Source organism: Podarcis muralis, chromosome 14 (genome assembly GCF_964188315.1).
Source record: "Podarcis muralis chromosome 14, rPodMur119.hap1.1, whole genome shotgun sequence".
Lineage (NCBI taxonomy): Eukaryota > Metazoa > Chordata > Lepidosauria > Squamata > Lacertidae > Podarcis > Podarcis muralis.
In genome coordinates, this window is record NC_135668.1 from 50090138 (window position 1) to 50116313 (window position 26176).

The 26176-nt window shown below is 47.9% G+C and overlaps 2 protein-coding genes across 6 annotated transcripts in view; both read right to left on the reverse strand.

Moving 5' to 3' along the window:
• Positions 1-13394, reverse strand: part of MPRIP (myosin phosphatase Rho interacting protein) — a 161814-nt gene extending 148420 nt beyond the window's left edge. For 2 of the 5 annotated variants that reach the window (XM_028705643.2, XM_028705645.2), the window contains exon 1: positions 11827-13284. In XM_028705643.2, coding sequence (XP_028561476.2) covers positions 11827-11946 — 120 coding nt within the window. In that variant the 5' untranslated portion in view covers positions 11947-13284. Of the gene's footprint in view, positions 1-11826 lie in introns of all 5 variants that reach the window. The other 3 variants (XM_077918691.1, XM_028705639.2, XM_028705642.2) reach the window with 3 other exon arrangements.
• LOC114584598 (cytochrome P450 2W1-like) overlaps positions 1-26176 on the reverse strand; it is a 124167-nt gene that overhangs the window by 72298 nt on the left and 25693 nt on the right. The gene's annotated exons all lie outside the window — the stretch shown is intronic.

Sequence of the window (26176 nt, forward strand, 5' to 3'; positions counted from 1 at the left end):
TGGAGGGCCGAGTTTAGGGGTGCCTGTTCTAACCTGTCCAGTCCCCCAGTCTTCTAAATATAACAAGCTATGTCCAACCTCTGCAGCTCACAGACTCATAGAACTGAAGTCGAATGGGACCCCTGAGGGTCGTCTAGTCCAGTGTTTCCCAACCTTGGGCCTCCAGCTGTTTTTGAACTACAATTCCCATCATCCCTGACCACTGGTCTTGCTAGCTAGGGATGATGGGAGTTGTGGTCCAAAAACAGCTGGAGGCCCAAGGTTGGGAAACACTGGTCTAGTCCAACCCCCTGAAATGCAGGGATCTCAAGAGATAGTTTGCTGGATGCAAAGGAAACTCCGCAACCGGAGACCCAACTCTGCTACAAAGCATCTTTCACGGAAAGAGAATTTGACCACATAAGAAGAGACTGCTGGATCAGGCCCACGGCCAGGGCTGGATTGAGGTTTGATGAGGCCCTAAGCTACTGAAGGTAATGGGGCTCTTTATATGTCCAGCTGTCCTTTGTCAACAACAAATTGTCGCTGCTTTTGTGTTGAATATATGCTATATGGCAGGCATGGCCAAACTTGGCCCTCCGGCTGTTTTGGGACTACAACTCCCATCATCCCTAGCTAACAGGGCCAGTGGTAAGGGATGATGGGAATTGTAGTCCCAAAACAGCTGGAGGGCCAAGTTTGACCATGCCTGCTATATGGTAATTTATGGACCTAATAGGTATCTAAAGCCATTTGCCCATGTTGCCCTGCAACCAGTCCATGCAGAATGGAGGCACCCTATACAGTGGTACCTCCGTTCTGGAGCCCCGTTTACAACCTGGAAGGAATGCAACCCGCGTCTGTGCACGCACGGGTCGCGATTCACCGCTTCTGCGCATGACATCATTTTGTGTGTCTATGCATGTACAAGTGGTGAAACCCTTTCCAGTACTTCCGGGTTGCCGGGGGACGCAACCTGAAAAAACGTATCATGAAGCAAACGTAACAAGAGGTATGACTGTACAGTGGTGCCTCGCAAGACGAAAATAATCCGTTCTGCGAGTCTCTTCGTCTAGCGGTTTTTTCATCTTGCGAAGCAACCCTATTAGCGGATTAGCGCTATTAGCTATTTAGCGGCTATTAAAGGATTAGCGGCTTAGCGGCTAAAAGGCTATTAGCAGCTTAGAAAAAGGGGGGGGGGACGAAAAAAAAATCGCAACACTCGCAAGCCGTTTTCGTCTTGCGAAGCAAGCCCATAGGGAAAATCGTCTTGCGAAGCAACTCAGAAACGGAAAACCCTTTCGTCTAGCGGGTTTTTCGTCTTGCGAGGCATTCGTCTTGCGGGGCACCACTGTATATAGAAATGAGCAAACCAGTGATATTTGAGGGAGCAGGCTAGCAGGCGGGGCCCATGACTTACATCACAGGAGCCTGCACAACACAAAACACTGTTGCTGGATGTAGGTTTCATTTTATCTGTTTTTTATCTCATGTTTTGGAAATGTACATCCAGGCTTTTTTCCCCTTTAATTTTTTTGGGGGCCCCCAAGAGAGTGGGGCCCTAAGCTATAGCTTGTTTAGCTTATATACATAAATCCGGCACTGCCCACGACCCACCCAGTCTGATCATCTTCACTGCCCTCAGATTTCCCCATATCATTACAAGTGCAAATCTCAGAAGTGGACACAGCAACAACTTAGCATGAATGCAACACTTCCGTGCTTCACGTAAACTATTTGTGTGTGTGCAAATACTTGCAGCCACCCCTCTAAGGCAGGCCAGTGCCTCTGGAGAAAGGGCCGCTGTTCAGTGGCACAACATCCACCCGCCTTACGTGCAGAAGGTCTCGGGTTCAAATCCCTGGCCTTTTTGGTGGTGTCAGAAAGATTTTGAGTACTCTTTCCATGGGGACCAGCTTTTATGCATTAAAAAAAATTCCGGCGACACTCTTAACATTTGATGATCGGCTATTTTTAAAGCCTGCTCTGCCCTCGAGTTGTGAAACACTGGGATTTTATTGTTCTGCTACAATTTTCTCCCCGCATTTCGAACCTGTCCTGCTGCTGTTTGTTCAGCCCCCCCCCCCCCCTGAGTGTTTATGAACAGAAACAGCAGGGTAAAAATTACTATCAATCATCCTCAGCCTCTTGCACCAACACAAGATTACACATCAAAGGGGGGGGGGGAAGCACATTTAAGTATTCCAGCAATAATTAAAATAAACCTGTTGTGTGGCTCTTTTGAGATGGGGGAAAACGCGCAAACCAAACCAAACTGGACTACAGAATCCTATGCATTACAAAGTTGCTAGCAGACCAAAGCACACCCGTTTCTTCCAACTGAGCTTGCTTTTGCTTATCTTGGGCCCAGGTTAACCCGTGGCCTTCAAATTTTGCTGGGCTACAACCCCCTGAACCCTGACTACTAGTCATGCTGGCCAGGGGCTGGCGTGAAAGGAAATTCAACTTCTGGAGGACATCAACTTGGGGAAATTTGAAATACAGGGATGACTAAAGCCATTGAGACTCTCTTCTGTACACACACACACACACACGGCATCCTACAGAGCGGCATTCTTGGCCTGGGAAGATCTGAGTTCAAGTTCTGACTCAAGTCAGGAACGTGGCTTTGAACTGGTCATTTTCTCCTAGCCTAACATCCTTCAGAAGACGTTTACAAGGGTAAAATGACATAATGACACTTTGGAGCAGAAAGGCTGGTGGTTGTATTATTTTAGTAGTGGTAATAGCAATAATATTTGGTGTTTTGTGTGCTTTTTGGGGCAAAAGATTCCTGCATTGCAGGCGGCTAGACTACTCGACCCTCCCAACTCTACAATTTACTTTTATTTATTTTATTTCATAAGATTCACGCACCTCTTGATTGTAAAAAAAAACACACACACACCAAACCCTCAATGTGGTTTAGAAAAAAACCACACAGTAAAAACAGTTGAAAACAACTATTTAAAACATTGAGAAAATCAAAATCAGCGATGAACTGAGAACATTAAAACATACATGAACATTCTACATTTCTAGAGAGACTTAGAATCATAGGACTGTAGAGTTGGAAGGAACCACGGCGATCATCTAGTCCAACTCCCCAGGAATATTTCGCCCACCATGGGGCTCGAACCCACAGCCCTGAGATTCAGAGTCTTGCCTAAATGAAAATGTTTTCAGCTGGCACCGAAGAGAGTGCAGCAAAGGCACCTGATGTCAACAGGCAGGGAGTTCCAAAGTGTAGCTGCTGCCACGCTAAAAGATTGATGTCTTGCAAACACGAAACAAGTATTCAGTGGCAGAGGGAGATCTCTGCAGATCAAAGCAGACAAGCGGGCATATATGGGGCAAAGTGATCTTGCAGGTAAACTGTTCAGAGCTTTACAGTGCAAACGTGATCAGTGCGGGATGCACGTTCACAACCCGCAGCGTTCGCAAACCCACAGTGGTGCGTCTGCGCATGTGCAAAGCGCGATTCAGCGCTTCTGCACATGCGCGATCGCCAAAATCTGGAAGTACAGTGGTACCTCGGGTTACAGACGCTTCAGGTTACATATGCTTCAGGTTACAGACTCCGCTAACCCAGAAATAGTGCTTCGGGTTAAGAAATTTGCTTCAGGTTGGGAACAGAAATCGTGCTCCGGCGGCGTGGCGGCAGCAGGAGGCCCCAGTAGCTAAAGTGGTGCTTCAGGTTAAGAACAGTTTCAGATCAAGTACAGACCTCCGGAACGAATTAAGTACTTAACCTGAGGTACCACTGTATCCCGTTCCAGTACTTCTGGGTTTCGGTGGTCCGCAACCCAAAAAAACACAACCTGAAGCGACTGTAACCCGAGGTATGACTGTATATGCTAATAGTAACACCTTGAGCTTGGCTGGACAGCAAATCAGCAACCGGGGCAGGTCTCCCGGGTTTCTTACGGGGCTTCCTTTCCTTGCAGTAAAAGCATATATTAAGGAAACGGAGAAGAAAAAAGCCTTATCAAGTTCTGTGGTCTCAGACTACAGGAAATACAGAGTGTGTGATTTAGCAAAGCCCAACCCTTGGGGCTCAATCTGATCTGACAGCTAACTCTTTGAACACGTCAAAGGCTGCCAGCTGTTGCGCTTCAAATTGTATGCAAATGCTGCCGATCCTCTTTTGCAAAAAAAACACCCAAACACATGGAGCTCGCATTGCAGCGGCACTACTTTTCTGGCAGGATCCGACCTTGCAGGAAAGGGCGCCACAACACATCTGGAAGCTTGCCACACGCTGGTGCTTTCTCCAGAATTCAAGGAGCACAAGCAAATCTCTCCCATAATGCTTTTCCTCCTGGCACCCAAGAATGGAGCTCGCCAGATCGCTGGCCCAGCAAGAACACGCCACCGTTCCCCAACCCGGTGCCCGCGATATGCCAGCGTTGCCAATGTATAGGGCCTCCCAATGTCCTTGGGCTCCCAACTCCCATCAGCGCCAGGCCATACGGTCAACAGCCAGGGATGGGGAATTATTATGGGATATGTAAAAATAGAAATTGTCTGCAATTATTATACAGATCACAGAATCTGGAACTAAGCAAACCATTGCGATCACAGAGCAGTTAAGAAAAATATGGGACACTATATTGCTGATTGAACCAACTTGTTTTTCTGGAAGCCATTTAAGACGACGAACAGATAGTCTGGGGAAATGGTCTGTGTTTATTAATTTTTCAGATAACAAATTTTAAGATGAAATCAAGCCTTGAGGTTTTTCTCCCTACACTGCGACATTAATTTAGGTTTTTATTTCTCTTTCCATATCAAAACATTTTTATATTTGTGGCTTTCATTAGAGCTTAAACTCGCATTTGTAAATGCTTACACTTCTTTGAAGTGTATAATAGCCCCTTTTTTTGTACAAACACGTATTTAAGGGGGGAAAGTTGTATTGAACCGCGTGTTGTGTTTTTAATCCTTCTGAATGGTTTATGCTTTTTAATTATAGTAATTTGCTCCAGGGGCCCTGTAACGAAGGACATAAAATTGCATGTACAGTATCTTCCTATATGCATAAAAATGGAAGGCTGTCATCGCACAGCCCCCATTGGAGGATGAGCAGTGCTGCATCACAATCCTGGATTTGCATGAAGTCAGGATAGGGGTTGGTGCGATACACAACCTCAGTGGCTGTGGCATGGAAGTGGGTTAATGGCAGGGAGGTTAGAGAGTGGAGCAAGCCCAGGCGCAAACCCTAGTAAATAAATAAAAGTGCTGATTAAGTCATGACAGTGCAATTTGCAAATCACCAATCACACACTCCTCTGCTTAAAGGCGGGACTCACAAACCTCCTATACAGTGGTACCTTGGTTCTCAAACTTAATCTGTTCCAAAACCAAAGCGTTCCAAAACCAAGGTGCGCTTTCCCATAGAAAGTAATGCAAAATGGATTAATCCGTTCCAGACTTTTAAAAACAACCCCTAAAACAGCAATTTAACATGAATTTTACTATCTAACGAGACCACTGATCCATAAAATGAAAGCGATAAACAATATACTGCAATCACACAATCAGTAACTGAACTGGGTTCCACACAGTCACGAAAACGCAGAATGAATAGCAAAAACAGACAGACCTCAGCGTAACACTCAAATCGGAAGTGTAACACTCAAAACGGAAGTGTGGCACTCAAAACGGAGCACGTTCGGCTTCCAAATAATGTTCACAAACCAGAACACTTACGGATTTGCAGTGTTTGGGTTCCAAGTTGTTTGAGTACCAAGGCATTTGGTGGTGGGATGCCAATGAGTGGTCAGAGGGAGAAGACTGGGAAGAGGAAGTGTTGGAAGTCGAAGAGGGAACAGGGCTAAGTGAGCGGGGAGAGTCTATGGCAGAGAGCAGCCCAGACTCAGAGGCAGAAGCCGAAGGAGGAGAGGAGGGAGGCCAAGAGGCAGAGAGGAGTCAGGCTAGTGGAGAGGTATGGGTGTCTCCCCTCCAAGTGACAATCTCCTCTCCCCACTTGTCTCCCAGAACCAGAAGAGGCATGAAAAGGGCTGCGGAGGAGTTCGCTTCATGCAAGCACAGTCTCAGATTGCTTGGGGAAAACCCTGGAGAGGAAGGGACTTAGGCAGCTGTGAGGAGGCAGAGATCTTCAGCAACTGCTTCGGGGGGCAATGCCTTTTGGAGCTGAGTTGCTGCGCTCATTAGTCCTGACACTCATGTCAATCCTGTTTTTGCTAATAAAGAGTTAACTCCAACTTGTTCTATGTGATTTACTGCTGACTTGCTCCCGTCACCATGTGATCCGACCCCCTCCAAACACCCCTGCTTCCATGTCTGACTGGTAGCTCAATTCTTCAAATAAGCAGGTGTGAGGCAGGGCTTAGTCCAGGGGTCAGCAAGGTTTATCTTGCCTGGGCAGGATCAGTCCCGTGGAGATCCCTCCATGGGCAGGATCGCGCGTGTGCGTGAGCGTGCCCACCCACAATTTTTGGCATCTGCGCAGACGCGATTTCTGGCACCACGGAAGCGAGTTCCCACACCGCGCTGCACCAGTTTAGCACAGCGTGTGATCGGGTGGCTCGGTTCGGGGGCGGCTCGTGGGCCGGTCAAACGACCTCCGTGGGCCGCTTCCGGCCCATGGGCCTTAGGTTGCTGACCCCTGGTTTAGTCAAAGCAGCAAAGGAGCAAAATGTAAAAAACTTTGCAGCCAGACCAAACTAAACAGCAACCTGCAAAGCATTTGACGATCAGGCAAAACCCACAGACGGTTTGCCATCATGCCACCAGCAGACTGCATTTAACTTGGCAGGTCACAAAATCTCTACTTGCCAAGTCCAGAGATGAGCATGCTTTAAACTTGTGGAATCTCCACATGTTTCATTTTGAGACATATTTTTTTTACTATTTCATCCACCATCCAGAGCCCGGGGCAAACGAGCATTTCTGGTCACACACCCACATCACAAATTTAAAGCACACGACTCCCCTTATTGTGAGAACTCTAGTTTCTTAAGGGTTCTGGGAATTGTAGCTCTGTGCAGGTAAACTGCAGGGTTCTTTTTTGGGGAGGGAGGGGAGCCATGCTTTTAAATGCATGGTGTGGAGGTGAAGTCTGGGTAGAGAGCCGCAAATTTAAGGGGGAGAATTTTAAGATTAACTACATGCTCAATCAAAGCATTTGTCTGCAGGATCTGAACTGGGTCTGCAAGCCTTTTGCAGCCGTCAGAAGGTTGGGAGACCAGGGTTCAAATTCCTTCTTGGCCACGAAGCTCGTGGGTGACCTTGGGGGGGGGCAGTCACTGTGTCTCTCAGCATAATCTGCCTTGCAGGGTTGTTTGTAAGGATAACATGGGGAGAACTATGTGTACCACCCTGAACTTCTTGGAGAAAAAGGCACAATATAAAAGCAATCAAAAACACACCTAGGGTTAGATGAAAAGGTTCCTTCAACCTCCTACTAGTGGAAAGACTCACGATCAGAGGAAGAGAGATTCAGCTTTCGCTCCTAGTTTTCTCCTAAGCATTGCAGGGGGTTGGACTAGATGACCCTCAGGACCCCTTTCCAACTCTATGATTCTGTGATTTCAGCAGCTCAACTTTAGAGGTTAAGGTATGGTTACCAGATTTTTTCCCAATGAATCCAGGGACACTTTTTTTCTTTCTTTTTTGAAGCTGAGTAGCAACAGGGAGTCAGCAGTGGGGTTGGTGAGGCAAAAGACCCTGGGCCCAAGCACACATGCATATTGTATAAAGGTGCAAAGCCCTTCTTTCGCACCCTGTGAAACAAATGCACAGTTTTTAAAAAAGAAGGACAATGGCTGCCCTCCCACGACTCCCGGGCCTCCCCTGATCAGTCAGAACAAAGGGGGAAGGGGGAGGGGGGAAGGAGATCAGGGGAGGCTCAGGAGACATGGGCAGGTGGCGCGCTGTTGCCCAGTTTTTTAAAAACTCTGCGCATTTATGTTTCACAGGGTGCGAAAGAAGGGCTTTGCACCTTGCCCACAGAGAAACAGCGCACCTTGTACCCCTCCTGGGCAACGCCCGCCTGCCCACAACTCCCAAGCCTCCCCCATCAGTCAAAACACAGGGGGCAGGAGATCTGTACCACCGGACGTCCCCGGTTCCCCCTTGGCAGAGGTGGCAGTGGCAGTCAGCAGCCCAGAGCCAGCCAGAGCCAACTGCACTACCAGGCTGGCTCCAGGGACAGATTTGCAAATCTGGGGACTGTCCCCGGGAACCGGGGACGTCTGGTAACCCTGGGTTAAGGCCCTTTCAGCTGTTGCTATGGTTAAACCACCAAGGTTCAGAAACACCTGCCCATCTTCTGCAACCCACACAGAGATTATGCAATGGAATATGCAAGAGAATTCTCAACCCATTTAATGCAGGAAGGCAAGCAAGCAGTGGCTCCTTGCTGTAGAGTTGAGCTTACAACCAGTGAGGAGCAGGTTGTCTGCAGCCTCTGACCAGGGAAGGGATAACCTGCCCTGTCGCACAGTCAGGTATTTCTAGGGATCAGCTCCCAATTTGGTATCAGGAGAAACACAGCCTGCAGATTGACAAAGGGGAACAGGGAGGCCCATGGTCATCACCCACAGTCAGTGCCAACTTACAAAAGTGAAATCAGGGCAGGAAAAAGTAGAATGAACTCTGTGCTAAATTGCTCCCAAACCATCATTTCCTGATCTTTTACGTGGGCCACTTGGAATTTTTAAAGCAATTCTGCATTCAGGTTCGTAGGGAATCGCCTCAGTAGACAGACCCAAGATAGAATCCCAGACTTGTAGAATTGGAAGGAACCGCCAGGGCCATCTAGTCTGACCCCATGTAGTGCAGGAATCTTTTGCGCAACGAGGGGCTTGAACCCACAGCCCTGAGATTAAGAGCATCACGCTCTGCCAACTGTGCTATCCCATCTGTTCCAGCCTTCTTTTTCCACCCAGATGCCCCTAGGAAACTCAGCCAACAAAGCTTTCTTCCCAGCGCATGGCATTCACACATAACAGCCTCCTCGAAAAATGGGAGGCTCCGTTTTGCTTATTCAGTCCCAAGCTGGGAAACCTGTGGTCTTTGAGATGCTGCAGAGCTCCAGCTTCCACCAGGCCTGACCATCGGGCCTATGCTGGCTGGGGCTGATGGAAGGAAGAAAGGGGCAGCTGCTTTGGCACCCTGTTTGTGGGGCTCCCCGGAGGCACCTAGACCTGCTGATATTGCAACTGTGGCATCAAACTACAGGATGAACATTGTCCTGATCCAAAACAAGGTAGCATGGTAAATTACGACGCTTTCGGTGGTTGTGTTTTTCCCCAAACCAAACCAAACCAAACCCTTGCCCTGTAATCATCAGCGAAATGAAACAGGCACTGAACGCAACAGAAACAAACCACCTGGGTCCCTAAGGAGCTCTCGGTTGAGCGAAGCGCATTCACAAAAATGCAGAAACTGGTTTTTTAAAAAACCATCCAGAAAAACACATAAACGGCCTACTTTTCACACGAGACAGATGATGTTGAGGTGGCTCGCTTATGTCAGGGCTGTACCACTTCAGAATCAGAGGTGGGCGGGGGGAGTCGGTTCACACGCTTGAATGCTCCCCCGTTATATATATATAAACCTGCAGCAGTTTAAAGGGCACTTGGCACTCACCAACACGGCCCCCGGGGTGCAGAGCTGCCCGTGGAGGCTTTTTCTCGGCACCCGCAGGGCCACCCACCCAGCCTTGCAGAAATGAGGCAGGAAAGAAGCATCCCATTGTAGTCAACACACTAGAGCAGAACGTGCGCTTGGCTGGCGCGTGGGAAGGGCTGGCATGACAGGTGTGCAAACACACCCACCGGACCCAACAGATTGGTGCGTGTGCACATGCACACACCCACCCCAATCTTCTTATTCTACATACATTACTTTGGGGGGTGTGGTTTTTCAATTGAGAGGTGCACAGAGATGCCTTCAACCACATGGCAGGCCCCGAACCCAAAATTCAAAGGGTGCAGTTCCAGAAACAGGGTGACCATAACCGCCCTGAGACCTGCAGCTACAGGGCAGCATGCAAATTTAATTAATTGTCGTTATCATCATCATCTCACCTGAGCGACCCAGGCCAGGGTTGCTACCTTACCAAGCAATACCTCAATCTTAAGAAGTAGGCAGGGTACGTGTGTATTTATTTACTGAACACATCCATATCCCAACTTCTTCCCCAGTGACTGGCTTCTGAGGTCACCCAGGGAGCTTCATGACCAGGTGAGGATTCGAACCCAGGTCTCCCCCAGTCCTAGTCTAGTCTAACCACTACACCACACTGCCTCTCAAGGAACTTAAGCAGGCAGGTTGTTTAAATCCTGCCTTTAAAAAATTGCTCCTGTTTGATTTCCCACCCTCCTCTGTCCTATGCTGGATCTAATGTGTTTATTGTCATGAGGTGCTTTTTGAGTTACACTTTGTTTACAAAAAAGGCGACAAATAAGTTTGATATAAATATATAAGTAAAACTCCCTCCCTTGAACAAGAGAGTGAAACTATACCCCTTTTCAGCAAAACAAATGCAGAGTTATTTATCTGTCGGGCTTTCTTCTGTTGTTTTTTTTTAATGGATGGAGAGAGAGAAATTAGCCACATCACAAATTTGCTCCATGATTCACACTAAACAGCAAAGGAAGAGAGAAGAGAAGAACTTGCAAGGAACCAGAAAGCAGCTGCTGTTGCTTGAAGCACCGCTGGCCAAACCCTGAGCCCCTCCAGGCTTTGTGCAAACACTTCTGGTCAGCTATGCACTTGTACAACGTTGCTCAGAGAAATACATTTTTTCCATATTAGCTTCCAGATTACATTATCTCTCTCTGTGTGTGTGTGTGTGTGTGCGCGCCCTCCCCCTCCCAGCTCTGCAATATGACTGATCTCATTTCCATAATAGGATTGTAACCATGGATGTCAGAAGTAGTGTGGAATGAGGAGGGGAAGGGTGGGAACAGAAGCAACGGATTGTTTGATCATCAGCCCAGGGAGGGATGTGCTTCACCCGCCCCCCCCTCCCGCCACTGTTTATCAGCAGCAGCCTGAACAGGAGGGGTGTGTGGTTTAAAGACATGCTTCTGCACCGCACTTGAATTCAATGGTCCCAGATTCTGCCATTTACAACTACACGACTTTAAAAAAAAAATTACAAGGGCAAATTTACAAAGGGTTCACCTAAAAAATAAATAGCCTCTCCCAGACGCCCTGCCTTTGATATGGTGGAGACAAGCTTTCAGAAACTTCCCTCTTTGGCATTTTAAGGTTCTAGCCCTCAAGGTGGCAGGGAGAGAAATGCTTGCAGCAAGAGCTGGTGTCCTAGTTAGCAATCCAGAGGCCTTGCAATCCGGATGGGTGGCGCATAGATGTTAAAATTCCCTCCTGCAGGCTAACAATTCCAGCCAGAAAGATTAATAGATTAGGAGGAGAAACCCGTTTTGATTCCACTCCCCCAAAATAAAAATAAAATAATCTATTTTTTTTTTACATAAATGATTCATAAAGTGTTGACATCACAAAGTGGTTCTGTTGTGCGTGTGTCACGGTTATGAGGTCACACTTCTGGTCAAAGTCAAAAGGGGAGGAAAGAACAGAGAGATACATTCTTTTCCTGTTTGCAAAAGAATAAAGCAACTGTGGCCAGTGGCCTTTTCAAATTACATCCTCCCTCTTCCACTACTTCAGTATTATAAACAGGCAGGCAGGCAAGGCCTGTTCCACTGCTGTCGTTTAACAATGTGTGCAGCAGCAGCAGCAGCAGCGCTCAGTAGGAGCCACCTTCAAGTACAGGAATAACTGCAAATATTGCGCTTAGAATCCTCCACCCCCTGACACCAAAACGCCCTCTCTCAACCCAAGTCTCACCTGGTTCAAATCTTCATCGTTGAGCAAGTGCGACTCGCGAGGCTTAAAACAATTCTGGCATTTGCTCTTGTTAAAAATGTTAGCTTGAAATTTCCTGCAGGGATTATCTTTAGCAGACATGGCGTTGTCTACCCAGGGAAGAAAGGAAAACAGGAGGGCGAGAACGAGGCCAGAAATCAGAGCTTCTCCTTTCCCAACTTTCGTCCACTATTTTAAAAGAGGAATAAAGGGGAGGGACCCAAAAACACACAATGTGCAAGCTTCGTTCTCCTTTGTATAAATATTTCTCTACGTATAAAAAACAGGATCCTTTTAAAATCCAAGAGTGGAAACTGACCAGGGCCAAATCCCTTTCATCTGCCTGCTAGGCCACAAACACCTCCTCGCGAGAAATCCGGAGCAACAGAGAAACTGGCGTGCAAGAACATCCCGATTTTATTTATTTTTTCGCCAGAGGCAAACGAAACAAAACAAAAAAACTGGCGTGGAGGAAATGGGAAGAAGAGGGAAAAAATTATGTGGCCCCGGAGCAGGCTAGTTAAAGCAGATCGGGGCTTGCAAACCAAACAGCTCCCCAAATCTGGATCTCTGAGGCTCCAGGAGGTTGCCAGAAAAAGAGGGAGCGAGAGAGAAAAGCGGATGGAGGAGAAAAAAAGAAAATCCCAGCTGTCAAGGCAGGTCGGCCTTCGACGGAGCAGAAAGTGGGCAGATCCCGGAGGAGAGGAGCGAGGAGCAGCGGTGCGCTTTCGAAGGAGGGATGCTGAGAGCTTTGCGCGCAGACTTGCTCCTTTCCCGGTCGGCGTCCTCAGGCGCAATTTCCGCGCAGGATCCCGAAGCGCGCTTGCAAAGGGCCGGCCGCCGTTTCCAGAGGGGATCCATGTTGCTGCTGCCGCCGCCGCTTCATCCCCACCGCCCGGAGGAGGAATTAATCCAGAGGGATAAATCCAGAATGCAATGTGATTTCTCCCCCTTTTAAGTTAGCCTTTGCAAGAAAAAACCAACACCCCGAAACAGCAGCTGAGCCCAGGAAAAAAGAGCGAGACGAGGAGGGCGCCCGTCTCCCTCGCCAAATAATCCAACTTCTCCCCAACGCCGGGAGGCGGCGAAGCAACGGGGGAGGGAGTGAATCCTGCCGGGCCTCAGCACCAATCCGGAACGGAGCCCGGTCCTCCCGGCGCCTTGCAAAAGGCCTTCTCGCCGCTCCAGCCGCCACCGCCTCCTCCCGCTCTCGGGCTGCCCATCCGAGGAGGAGGGAGGGAAGGAAGGAAGGAAGGAGGAGGGGGGAAGGAAACGCCTGGATTCCTCTCGCCCCTTTCTTCTCCTGTATTCTTCTTCTTCTGCTGCTGCTGCTTTATGGCTTGCAGGGGGGCATTTTGCATGCAAAAGCCACCCAGCCCCCGCGCTCTCTCGTCTCTCTTTCCCCCAGCTTTTTTCCCCCCCTTTCCCCCTCTTTGCACCAAATCTTTGCAAGCAAAAAAAAAAAAAAAAAAAGGAGGAATTTAAAGGGGGGCGGGGAGCGGGGGAGGGAATCCTCACGCGCTCTCCGGGTTTAGGGGGAGGGGGCACTCCTCCTCCTCCTCTTCCCATTTAATTGACGTGGAGGGATATCCAATGGCAGGCTGCGAGTGGATGCTAACAAAAGGAGACGCTGCCCAATCCAGAGAGAGGAAAGGGACGGGAGGGGTGTTTGGTGCGCAATGTGCAAAATGCATGCGACCCAAAAGCGGAGATGGGGGTGGGATTGGAGGCTGGGCTGTTTCCTCCCCACCCCACTCCTTTAAATCAGGTTTGGTGGACGCGTGCGTTTGGCACCGGTGGTGGATTGATTTGCACTTCCAGGACGCCGGTCCTTCCCCCGCCCACCCCCATGAAAAAGCAGCAGCATGATTTGGAGATTGAAAGCCCTTTTTTGCAAAGGAAAAGGGCCTCCTTCATTGTTCCTTTCCTCTTGCAAACGGCGGTTTCTTCCTCCGCAGTGAAATCGGGAAAGCCGTCGGCGTTTGCAAAGCGCGCTTCTGGCGCGCACCTTTGCGCAAACGCCACGCTGCCTGGTTTCCCTGCTTAGTCTCGCCCGAACCGCCCGTTGTTTCAAAGCAAATAAAAAGTAGCGCAGTTGTTTGGCAGGAAGCCCGCTCGAGTTCAAGGCCGCTCGCATCCCGAGGGAGCACGGATGCGTGGTTTGCACGTCGGAAAGTGCCACGGAGGACGAAGCGCGCCCGGCATCTGCGGGGAAGGGTGGCTCCATCGTCACGGCTTTGCCCCAGGCGCCCTTGGCGAAATAATCCCCGCTGTACAGGTAGATGCCTGGAAGAAAGGAAGGAGAAACAGAAGTATCACAGTTCCCTGTGCTTGTGTCATGTGCTGAATAATAATAAATAACAATAATACCCTTTTTTCACCATCAGGTCCCCCAGTCCAGTTATACTACAGCAATTTCAAACTTACAAAAACAGTTATTACATTGACAACACCAAGATGTGTCACTTGGTCAGAGAGGCAAATGGATGCTCCGGCTTTGTATAAAATTATCCCGAGTTTTCTCTGGAAGAAGAAACTCCATGCTGCTTAAATCTAAGGGGTATGCATATAAATGATTTTTAAACAACAAACAAAAAACCCAGAAATGATTGGAAGCGTTGGCTGCTTTGCAAGATGGAAAAATATTATTTATTATTTCTGAATTAAGATGTGTTCAAACGTTTGTGTTGTTATTTATCAAGCGCAGCGTTAACCAGCAGACTGGGAAATGTCCTAATAATGCTGATTAAAAAATGTGTTCTCTCCCCTTGGATGTTATCTGCAATACGTGTTTATGCAGAAGTCAGTGCCACCAAGAAAAGCGTTTATGGACTTGAACATTTTAGGGAGCCGTTCTGTACCAAGTCCATCCAGTTCAGTAGCCCTACAGTGATCCTGAGCAGGCTTAATAGGGGTGTAAGAACCACTGAGCACAATGGAATCATAGAATCACAGCGCTGGAAGGGACCCTCAGGGTCATCTAGTCCAACCCCTGGAATGCAGGAATAAGCAACTGTTCCATGTGGGGATCGAACCTGCAACCTTGGCGTCATCAGATTGCTTCCCTAGTATATGTGCCCTGGATTGTAAAGATGCAAGATTTCAGCCGCTGCGTTTTGCTTACCATTTCTGTTTCTGAAACGCACAAATATATTAGTTAGAAATTTCTATTTAAAAACAACCTTGGGTATGCTCATCCCTGTTCCCCTTTTCCAGCCTGAGGGCCACATTCTCTGCTAGGCAGCCTTCCAGGGGCCGCCTTCCAAGGGGAGGCGGGGCCAGAGGCAAGAGCGGGAGGAGCAATGAATAGAATGCAAATTTCCCCTTTCTATCCTCCAAGCAAGCAGGAAGCCTTGTATGAGTCCACAGGCACATCCCAGCCAGACCAAAATACTCCAGGAGGGTGCAATGCGGGCCATTAAGAGGGTGTGCCTGGGGAGAGTTCTGAGCGCTGGGCAGAGAAGCCTGGAGGGCCACATTCAACTAGTACACAGCATGGCCAAATTTGGCCCTCCAGCCATTTTGGGACTACAATTCCCATCATCTCTGACCACTGGTCCTGTTAGCTAGGGATGATGGGAGTTGTAGTCCCAAAACAGCTGGAGGGCCGAGTTTGGCCATGCCTGCAGTATGCAGATGTTGATTGACTCCAGCTCCCATCATCCCCTGCCCATTGGCCATGCTACCTAGGGCTGATGGGAGTTGGAGTCCAGCCTCTTCTGGAGGACTACAGGCCCCCTTTCATATAATCATAGACTTGGAAGGGACCCCGAGGGCCATCTAGTCCAACCCTCTGCCATGCCAGAATCTTTGCCCAACGTGGGGCTCGAACTCAAGGCCCTGAGATGAAGAATCTCATGCTCTGCCAGCTGAGCTACCCCATTACCCTTAAATCGATGCCTATGCTATATACACTTCAGCCAAGCTTAACTGCCAAGGCACTCATTGCTATCATTTCCCTCCCCTTTCTTCTCTCTATGTGCATACCGTAGCTTTAAACAAACTACAGCACCCAGAATTCTTTGAGGGGATGAAATGTGATTCAAGTGAGCTTTAAAGGCATAACATGTACGTAGCCTTTATTTCTTTACATATATACAGTGGTACCTCGGGTTAAGAACTTAACACTTTAGCTAGTGGGGCCTCCCGCTGCCGCTGCGCCGCTGCTGCATGATTTCTGTTCTCATCCTGAAGCAAAGTTCTTAACCCGAGGTACTATTTCTGGGTTAGCGGAGTCTGTAAACTGAAGTGTACGTAACCTGAAGCATATGTAACCCGAGGTACCACTGTATAATCTATGCCACTCTTTCATTAAAAAAGAAAAGGAAAATCTCATAGCTGCTTTCCAAAAAAGTACAGTGGTACCTTGGGTTAAGTACCGGTACTTAATTTGTTCCGGAGGTCCGTTCTTAACCTGAAACTGTTCTTAACCAGAAGCACCACTTTAGCTAATGGGGCCTCCTGCTGCCACTGTGCCGCTGCTGCACGATTTCTGTTCTCATCCTGAAGCAAAGTTCTTAACCCGAGGTACTATTTCTGGGCTAGCGGAGTGTGTAACCTGAAGCGTCTGTAACCCGAGGTACCACTGTACATTGAAACCAGACTTCTCCTTATACAATGGCTGTGAAATTCTGGAGGGTGACTTAGCGGAGGCCGTGCTAGATTCCTTTCATAATGGTGCAAAGAGAGAGAGGCCCATTTTGCTGCCAGGACAACAGGTGCAGAACATGGAGGGGTGGGTTTTTTTGGTCTTTTTTCCCCCAGCTCCCTTTCATCCAGTTCCCTCTGCCTGCTCCCAAGGGTGGTGGCTCTGGCTGGGGGCCAACGCTGCGAATTTGAAAGGCACCCTTTGTGCTCGCTTTGCCCCTTGGCTCATTAAGCACCCCGCGAGAGCGTTTCAGCCTTAAGGTCCAAGGTGCTTTCTTGGGAGGAGGGCTCTGCAAAAATTCCTTCCTGGGACGGCCGCTCCCTGCCCTGAGTTTGCTCTGCGCTATTATGACTCCCTCCTACATGACAAACACCATCAGCCTGGAACCTCCTGTTTGCTTTAGTTTAGTGGATTGTTTTAACCGTGTGGCAAAGCACCAAGATCCACCCAGGGCTTAATTTTGAAAGTATATATAATCGGAGAGACGGAGAGGAAGGAAGGATGGAGGAGGAGGAGGAAGAAGAAATGCAACCTGCTCTCCTGGAAACATTTGCCCTAAAGCCAGGAGTGCATCCATACATTTAATGCACATGCCCAAGAATCCTGGGAAATATAGTTTGTGAAGGGTGCTGGGAATTATAGTTCTGGGAGGGAATAAATTATCGTTCTTTTGTGTGGGGTGGGTGTGCTTAAATGTACGTTGCCTACACAGCCCAGGTGCATGTTCATGAGTTGTGATTAGTCAGTGGGGAAATGGGAAGACACTTCGTACATGCTCAGAGGTATTTCCCACACCCTTCCAACGTTTCACAGGTGAAAGTAAAAGACATCTCCCCCCACGTCCTCAGACGGCTTTTCTCATTCTCTTTCCTATTCCTCCCTGGCTAAATTTTATAGTGTTGAAGACTTCCACCAGTAGCCTGCACAGTGGTACCTCGGAAGTCGAACGGAATCCATTCCGGAAGTCCATTTGACTTCCAAAATGTTCAGAGGTCAAGGCGCGGGTTCCAATTGGCTGCAGGAAGCTCCAGCAGCCAATCAGAAGCAGCGGAAGCCACATCAGATGTTTGGGTCCTAAAGAACGTTCACAAACCGGAACACTCACTTCCGGGTTTACGGCGTTCGGGAGCCAAAACGTTCGACTTGCAAGGTGTTCGGGATCCAAGGTACGACTGTATGTTTTATTTATTCTGCCACAGTCTGTCCTTCACTGATTTTTTTAAAAAATGATTTTGTTACCTATTTATGTATTAATATCCTGTTTCTCAAGTGAGGGGGGGGAGATCCTTCACAAAGTGGCTTGAAATATGGTGAAACTACTATTATAAAGCTATAAAAATGCTTGACACATGATTTAATCTGTGTTTAGCTTATTGTTTATTTTAATTATTATTTGACTGTTTTAAATAGTTGTTTTTAAACTGTTTTTATTTACAATTCTTCTTGTTTGTAAACTGTTCTGTTTTCCCTTACAATCAAGCAGTATGCAGGTTTTATGAAATAAAAGACTGGATCCTACGCCACTCCACCAAAAGATGAGGACTGTTACACCCTCCTCTAAAAGGAGGCGTGAGCAGCGTCAACATCCCAGTCTCCAGAATCCAGGCTATATTTCCTTGCAAAAGATGCTGTCCTGTATCTCGCTGACACATCTTGCTAAAGCGATGCTGCCTGCCTTGTTTGATGCAGGGCCCAGAGACCTGCCCCAGCCAGCCAGCCAGCCAGCCTGCCTCCATATTGTCATAACGTTGGTAAATAAATATGAATAGAATTGTGGTTTGTTTGCAGCTGGGAGGGAGCTCTGTTGTGTATCAAAGGTGCCTTTGATCACCTCCACACCGTCTTAACCACCAGCGCCTGGCTGGGAGGCGGAAGTTTATTCTCCTCCACTGAAAGGCAAATAAACCCACGAAGGGGCAAGAAGATCACCCCTGCCTCCAATTCCTGGGCCTATATATATTATTTTTGCCAAAATCAAAAATCAAAGGCCAGCCCAGAAAAGCAGCCAGCAAGAAGAAGCTTCAGCTTTAATTCTTCTTATATGTGATTAAGCACCATTTGAACTTTTTAATATTGTTTGTAGATGCTTTCAATTTGGTTTTTTTTAAATTTTATTTTTAATTGGGCTGGTTTTTGCTGACGTGAGAACCTTTGGGACGAAGAGCTAGATAGAAATTCAATTAATAAACTAACAAACAATTTAACACGATGAATACCACAGGCAACGGCTAAACCCTTATGTAGCAAAATGCACACTTTTAATGCACCAAGCACTCCATATTGTTGAGTGTTACCTTCTGCTGAATGGTTTTGGGTCAGAATTATGAGCGTTCTGTGTTCCAGATGCATTTCACGCCATCCTATGGAAAGAGTCCCAGGGACGAGATAGACAGTCAAGGTAAAATTCATTGCAGTACACTGTAGATCAATTCTATATCGAAAGATGATTTTCTTTATTCCTTTAAAAAAACAACACACCAATCTATAAGCCATCAGTAGTAGTAGTAGTAGTAGTAGTTATTATTATTTATACCCCGCCCATCTGGCTGGGTTTCCCCAGCCACTCTATGGGTTTAACCCACCACTCTATGCACATGAGGTGAGTCGCCAACTTCTCAGATACTAGAATAATAATAATAATAATAATAGTAATAATAATAATTTTATTTATACCCCGCCCATTTGGCTGGATTTTCCCAGCCACTCTGGGTAGCTTCCAACAAAATATTAAAAATACAGTAAAACATCAGACATTAAAAACTTCCCTAAACAGGGCCGCCTTCAAATGTCTTCTAAAAGTCAGATAGTTGTTTATTTCCTTAACGTCTGATAGGAGTGCGTTCCACAGGGCGGGCGCCACCACCGAGAAAGCCCTCTGGCTAGTTAGGTATTTGCAACTGCAGGATACTATTGCTCCAGGGTGAAATTTGTACAGTTTACCAAATAGTTCACCACCTCCTGCTGTTCCTGGTGTGAGCATTTCCCAGGCAACAGAGTGTATTGCTTTGATGGGTTAAGTATTTATTTTATGATGATGGGCACACACAAGCCTGTTGCTCTGCATGACTGGGAGTTGTGTTCATAGCTTTCCTCCCTGTCCCTCAGCCCCATCAGAACAGAGAGGGGAAGAGGGGGTAGCTCCGTTGGTAGAGCATGAGGCTCTTAATCTCAGGGTTGCGGGTTCGAGCCTCGTGGTGGGCAAAAAGATTCCTGCATTGCAGGGGGTTGGACTAGATGACCCTCCTGGTGCCCTGATTCTGTGAGTGTGCATCTCCCTTGACCGCTTTCTCCCCACTCCTATGAAGAGCACAATATTTGGAAATCCTCAGCATGTGCTACGGTGGCACATGCAGGCACACAAACATGGCATGCTCTAAAGCCGTCTGTGCATGCACGCACACAATCTACTCCCATATTCTTCAACCTTGGGTCCCCAGATGTGGGTGGACTACAACTCCCATCATCCTTGACTATTGGGCTAAGCTGGCTGTGGATGATAGGCATTGTAGTCCACTTACATCTGAGGACCCAAGTCTGAAGAGCAACAATCTACTCCAACCAGGTACCTTTCAGATGTTTTGGACTGCAACCACGGCCCCCAGCCAACATGGCCATGCTGCCTAAAGCTGATGGGATTTGTTGTCCAAAAGATCTGGCGACCATGAGGTTGGCAATGGCTGATTTAGCTAGTATGATCTTCTGCCCGCCCCTGTTCTGGTCCACTTCAGCTGAGTCAGACCTACCACACAGGCCGGCACCAAGCGGGTGAGTCACCAAAACCACTTGCGTCCAGGAAATGAATTAAAGATGCGTTTTTTTGAGAGGCAGGAGCCAAACTGGGCTCTGCTGAAAGATCGTTTTTGCAACTCCTGAAACCCGCCCACCCCTCGTTTGTTTCTGTGCATGACCGATACTATTAATCACGAGATCGAGCACTGGGAGAGCATCTGTGTGTGTCCTAAGCACCTGGTGTGCATTGCTTTGGCTGCAAGACTTACAACAGCCCTTTGACGTGGGACTTGAGGCCCCCCCAATGCTATGCAACTTTCTACTTAAGGAGAGGTGCATTTGCAAGTGCGGATCAGGTGGGCTGTCAGCTGGTCCAATTGTGCCCTCAAAGGGGAAGCATGGAATTGGGTTATAAGCTCTTTCAAAACTCTCCTTAGGTGGCAGAAGCACATAGGCCAGTGGTTCTCACAGGGTGTGATGCGCCACACTGGTGTGGCAGGAGAGGACGGCAAGTATGGAGGGAAGGGACAATCAATATTATATTTTGGGAATGATTCATGTTTTTATGCAGCTGCGCTGTTTTATACTTTCTGGACGTCCCACGATCATATTATACAGTAGTTGTGTTCTATGTTATAAATCAATCAACTGCTAAAATTGCTTCTTTATTTTATTTCCAATAAAAAACTGGAGTGGCGCAAGCAGATTTTTATTCTGAAAGTGTGACTCAGAGGAAGAAAGCTTGAGAATCACTGATACCGAGAGAGGGTTTTGTGATTATTTATTTTAATCATTGCATTTATCCCCCACCTTTTTCACCAAAGAGCTCAGGGTGGCATGCATGGTTCTCCCCCACATTTAATCCACACAACAACCCTGTGTGATAGGTTAGGCTGAGAGACAGGGGCTTGGGATTTGAACCTTGGTCTCCCAAATAAGTTCCCCACCTGGATAGCTCAGTCAGTAGAGCAGGAGACTCTTAATCTCAGGGCCATGGGTTCTAGTCCCATGTTGGGCAAAAGATTCCTGCATTGCAGGGGGTTGGACTAGATGACCCTCAGGGCTCCCTTCCAACTCTATGATTCTATCCATGCCTTTGACCAGCCTTCCTCAACCTGGAACCCTCCAGATGTTTGGGTCTGCAGCTACTCTCAGTCCCTGCTCTGTGCTGACTGGAGCTAATGGGGGTTAAACATCTGGAGGAGGCCAGTTTGTCCACCCCATTAGCTGATTCCCCTCTTTCCAATCAGTTGGGATGCAAAAAGAAACTTGGAGCCATCTAGTGGGGAGGGCAGTTCACAGCTATGAAGCACAGATCAGAAGATCAGAGGTGTTATCTTCTCCAACCTGGTGCTCTCCAGGTGTTTAGGGCTCCAACTTCCTCCATTGGTTAGAGTGTGGTGTTGATGATGCCAAGGCTGCAGGTTCGATCCCCGCATGGGACAGCTGCATTTTCCTGCATTGCAGGGGGTTGGATAGATCAGGCTTCCTCAACCTCAGCCCTCCAGATGTTTTGAGACTACAATTCCCATCATCCCTGACCACTGGTCCTGTTAGGTAGGGATCATAGGAGTTGTGGGCCAAAAACATCAGGAGGGCCAAGGTTGAGGAAGCCTCGACTAGATGATCCACAGGGTCCCTTCCAACTCTTAAAAGGTAAAGGTAAAGGGACCCCTGACCATTAAGTCCAGTCGTGGTCAACTCTGGGGTTGCGGCGCTCATCTTGCTTTATTGGCCGAGGGAGCAGGTGTACAGCTTCCAGGTCATGTGGCCAGCATGACTAAGCCGCTTCTGGCGAACCAGAGCAGTGCACAGAAATGCCCTTTACCTTCCCGCTGGAGTGGTACCTATTTATCTACTTGCACTTTGACGTGCTTTCGAACTGCTAGATCGGCAGGAGCAGGGACCGAGCAACAGGAGCTCACCCCGTTGCGGGGATTCGAACCGCCGACCTTCTGATGGGCAAGTCCTAGGCTCTGTGGTTTAACCCACAGCGCCACCCGCATCCCTACCTTCCAACTCTTAAGACTCTATAATTCCTTCAGCCCCTGCCAGCATGACCAACGGGGAAGGGTGATGGACCTGTGGTGCAAAACAGGGTTATGAACATGGGGGTGGGGAACCCTCCCCCAAAAAACCCAATAGCTAATATTTAAAAAAATAAAGTGTTGGGACATTGACTCACTGATCTGCCATGAGTATTTGCACCAGCAGCTGTCTGTGGCAAGGGTCAGGCAGCATGGAGGTGATGTGGCATTGGGTGAGTTTGACGTTAATCGAACAGCTCTTCATTCATTCATTCATTCATTCATTCATTCATTCATTCATGGGTGTTGCTAGGTGATTCCAACTCCTATCAGCTTCAGCCAGCCTGATTCATAATCGGGGAGGATGGGAGTTTGAGTCCAACTCTAACCTGTGTCATGGTTAGAGTGCCGTCGGACTGGGACCTTTGAGACCAGGGTTCAAATGCCCCCCTCCCTCAGCCATGAAGCCTCTCAGGGTAACCTACCTCACAGGGTTGTTGTGAGGATCAAACAGAAGAGAAGGAGAGCCTGAGCTGTTTTGGGGGAAGCGTTGTATATAAAATGCAATAAACGAACATACATACATCTGAATAGCTTCAGTTTTGTCTTGTTTACTAAATTTGTACACTGCCCTTCATCCAAAGATCTCAGGGCTGTTCGTGGCACAAAAATACAAAGTACACAATAAGAGCAATAACGAAACAAGACAATAGTTCCCTTCCACTGTCTGAACGTCTGCGTCTTTAAAGCAGTGCCTGCTTGAAAATATATACATGCAAACATCTCTGCCCTTCTTTGCCAGCAATTGTGGCCCCGATCTGGTGGAACGCTCTGTCACAAGAGACTAGGGCCCTGAGGGACTTGACATCTTTCCGCAGGGCCTGCAAGACAGAGCTGTTCCACCAGGCCTTTGGCCAAGGCACATTCTGACCCCCTCCTTTGGTAATCCTCATAGAACTCAAGCCCAATGGTTGCCATTAATTTGATTCTGAACTGCTTTTAGAATGAATTGATTTTAGAATGTATTTCAATTAAATGATTATGATTTTATGTAAACTGTGTTATTTTTACTGTTGTTAGCCGCTCTGAGCCCGGCTTTGGCTGGGGAGGGTGGGATATAAATAAATTATGATGATGATGATGATTACCACTACTCATAGAACTGTAGAATTGGAAGGGACCCTAGGGGTCTTCTAGTCTAACCCTCTGCAAATGCAGACATCGTAGCTAAAGAATCCCTGACATGATTTTGTTGTTGTTGTTTAGTCGTTTAGTCGTGTCCGACTCTTCATGACCCCATGGACCAGAGCACGCCAGGCACTCCTGTCTTCCACTGCCTCCCGCAGTTTGGTCAGACTTATGTTTGTAGCTTCGAGAACACTATCCAACCATCTCGTCCTCTGTCGTCCCCTTCTCCTTGTGCCCTCTATCTTTCCCAACATCAGGGTCTTTCCCAGGGAGTCTTCTCTTCTCATGAGGTGGCCAAAGTATTGGAGCCTCAGCTTCACGATCTGTCCTTCCAGTGAGCACTCAGGACTGATTTCCTTAATAATGGAAAGGTTTGACCTTCTTGCAGTCCATGGGACTCTCAAGAGTCTCCTCCAGCACCAGAATTCAAAAGCATCTATTCTTCGGCGATCAGCCTTCTTTATGGTCCAGCTCTCACTTCCATACATCACTACTGGGAAAACCATGGCTTTAACTATACGGACCTTTGTTGGCAAGGTGATGGCTCTGCTTTTTAAGTCACTGTCTACGTTTGCCATCGCCTTTCTCCCAAGGAGCAGGCGTCTTTTAATTTTGTGGCTGCTGTCACCATCTGCAGTGATCATGGAGCCCAAGAAAGTAAAATCTCTCACTGCCTCCATTTCTTCCCCCTCTATTTCCCAAGAGGTGATGGACCCTGACATGATAGTTATATACAAACAAGTTATTCTTCATATGCATATTCCACCATTCCTCCAAGGAGCTTTGGGAGGCCGGAATGCACTCATTCAAAGCTCAGACTAATTGTCGTACAAGCAGGAAATGGACTTTGACTGTGTTCGATTATCATTAACACCCTGCTGTTTGGAAAGGGTGCATCTCTGATGCCAGTAGCCACGGGCGGCAGTTTCTCAAGAAATCATGTTATCGCTGAATTTGCAGCTCCCATCTAACTTACGTCAAACACAGGGTGGGAAAGGTTATCTACCTCTTCTTGCTGTTGCGAGTCACAAGAAACAGGTGGGGTTGCAGAGATCCATATGCAAAGCAGGAAAGGGAGAGGCCTTCGTGACATTTTGCTCCTCTGGAAACCTCTGGTCGCCCAGCCAGGCGGTCGTGAAAAATATGAAAGCGGTGGAGTGGTTAGAGCAGTGTTTCTTAAACTTGAGTCTCTGGCTGTTGTCGGACTACAAATCCCATCACCCTTAGCTAGCAGGATCGGTGGTCAGGGATTATGGGAGTTGTAGTCCAACAACAACTGGAGACTTAAGTTTGAGAAACACTGCATTAGAGCATCGGACTGGGACCTGGGAGAAACCAGAGTTTAAATCCCCACCCAGCTGTAAAGCTCTCTTTGTGAACATAGGCCAGTCACTGCCTCTCAGCCTAACCTACCTCACAGGGCTGTTGTGGAGATTAAATGAGGGAGGGGAGAATCACGTACGCCACCTTGAGGTCCTTGGAGGAAAGGGTGGAATGTGCATGCAATAAACAAACTAACTGTCAAGTAACTGGATTCTGTTACAAGCGGAAGACTGGCATATGTAAAGAGAAATCAACGGGTTTTTCCCACCTACAGCGGGGGTGGGGGACATTTCTCAGCTTGAGGGCCACCTTCCCTTCTGTGCCCCCTTCTGGGGGCCACACAAAAGCAAGCAGAGCAACAAATGTATATAGTATGCTGTTTTCCACAGACACCCTTCTCAGTCTTCCAAGCAAGAGGCACAATTAGAGTTTAAGGACCAATTCCAGGCAAAATCACTCCAGGAGAGGGAAAATTGGGGGTGGTGCGGAGCATGGTTGAGAAGAGAAGATGTGGCTGAGCAGGGGGTGAGCCCAGGGGGCAGTCCTGAGGGCCAGAGAGATGCCTGGAGGGCCACATTTCACCCCCAAACCTGAGGTTTTTCCCTAAAGCAGGAGCTCTACTTTGTCCTAGCTTTGCAGTTTACACAACAGACATACCGCTCATCACATCAAATCCCAGGTCAGTTATCGGTGTTGCGTCCTCTTACCCCTACACTTCAGGTGAGCTTTCTGACTACCTTTTTTTTAAAGAACAAAGACCGGGGGCCACATGTGCATTAATGCACAGGGTCCAGAGGAAGGCGTGTTTGTTCTGAAGGCACCCCTAAACCAACACAGATGTTGCAGCTTCTCTTCATGCAAAATTCTTATTATCAGATGCTTGCTGGCAGGGATATAATTCAGCCAATGCAGTTCCAGGTGTCTAATGTCATTTAAAAAATGCACAGCACTCTTTTGCCCTAGTGGATTACAGGCGTGCCAGCTTGGCCCAGCAACCATGGGTGCCATGCAGCATGCATGGCCCTGGCACCAAAATTTGTGGGAGCCTGGCCACTTCATGGGGATTTTTTTGTGTGTACAAGCACCCAGGTTCCCAGTGAGTTTGCACCTAGGGTGGATAATATTGGGAGCAACCTGAAGCTGGAACTGGTAAAATATGTTTTGAGAAAATGTAAGAACAGGCATACAAAATTTTCACAGACTGTCTCCAATTTTTTTTCTGGGGGGGGGGCGGTGTTCTTCGTGGAGGAGAGAACATTTGAAGGCTGCAGAATAAGCACTTGTAATTAAAGAAAATGCAAAACAGCTGCATCCCTCAGGTGAACGGTGCTTTGCAACCTCTTGAGCACTGGGGGAAAGGTGGCAGAGCCACCCTAGGGCACACAAGCTACTCCCAATGAACTCACAGGGCCATGAA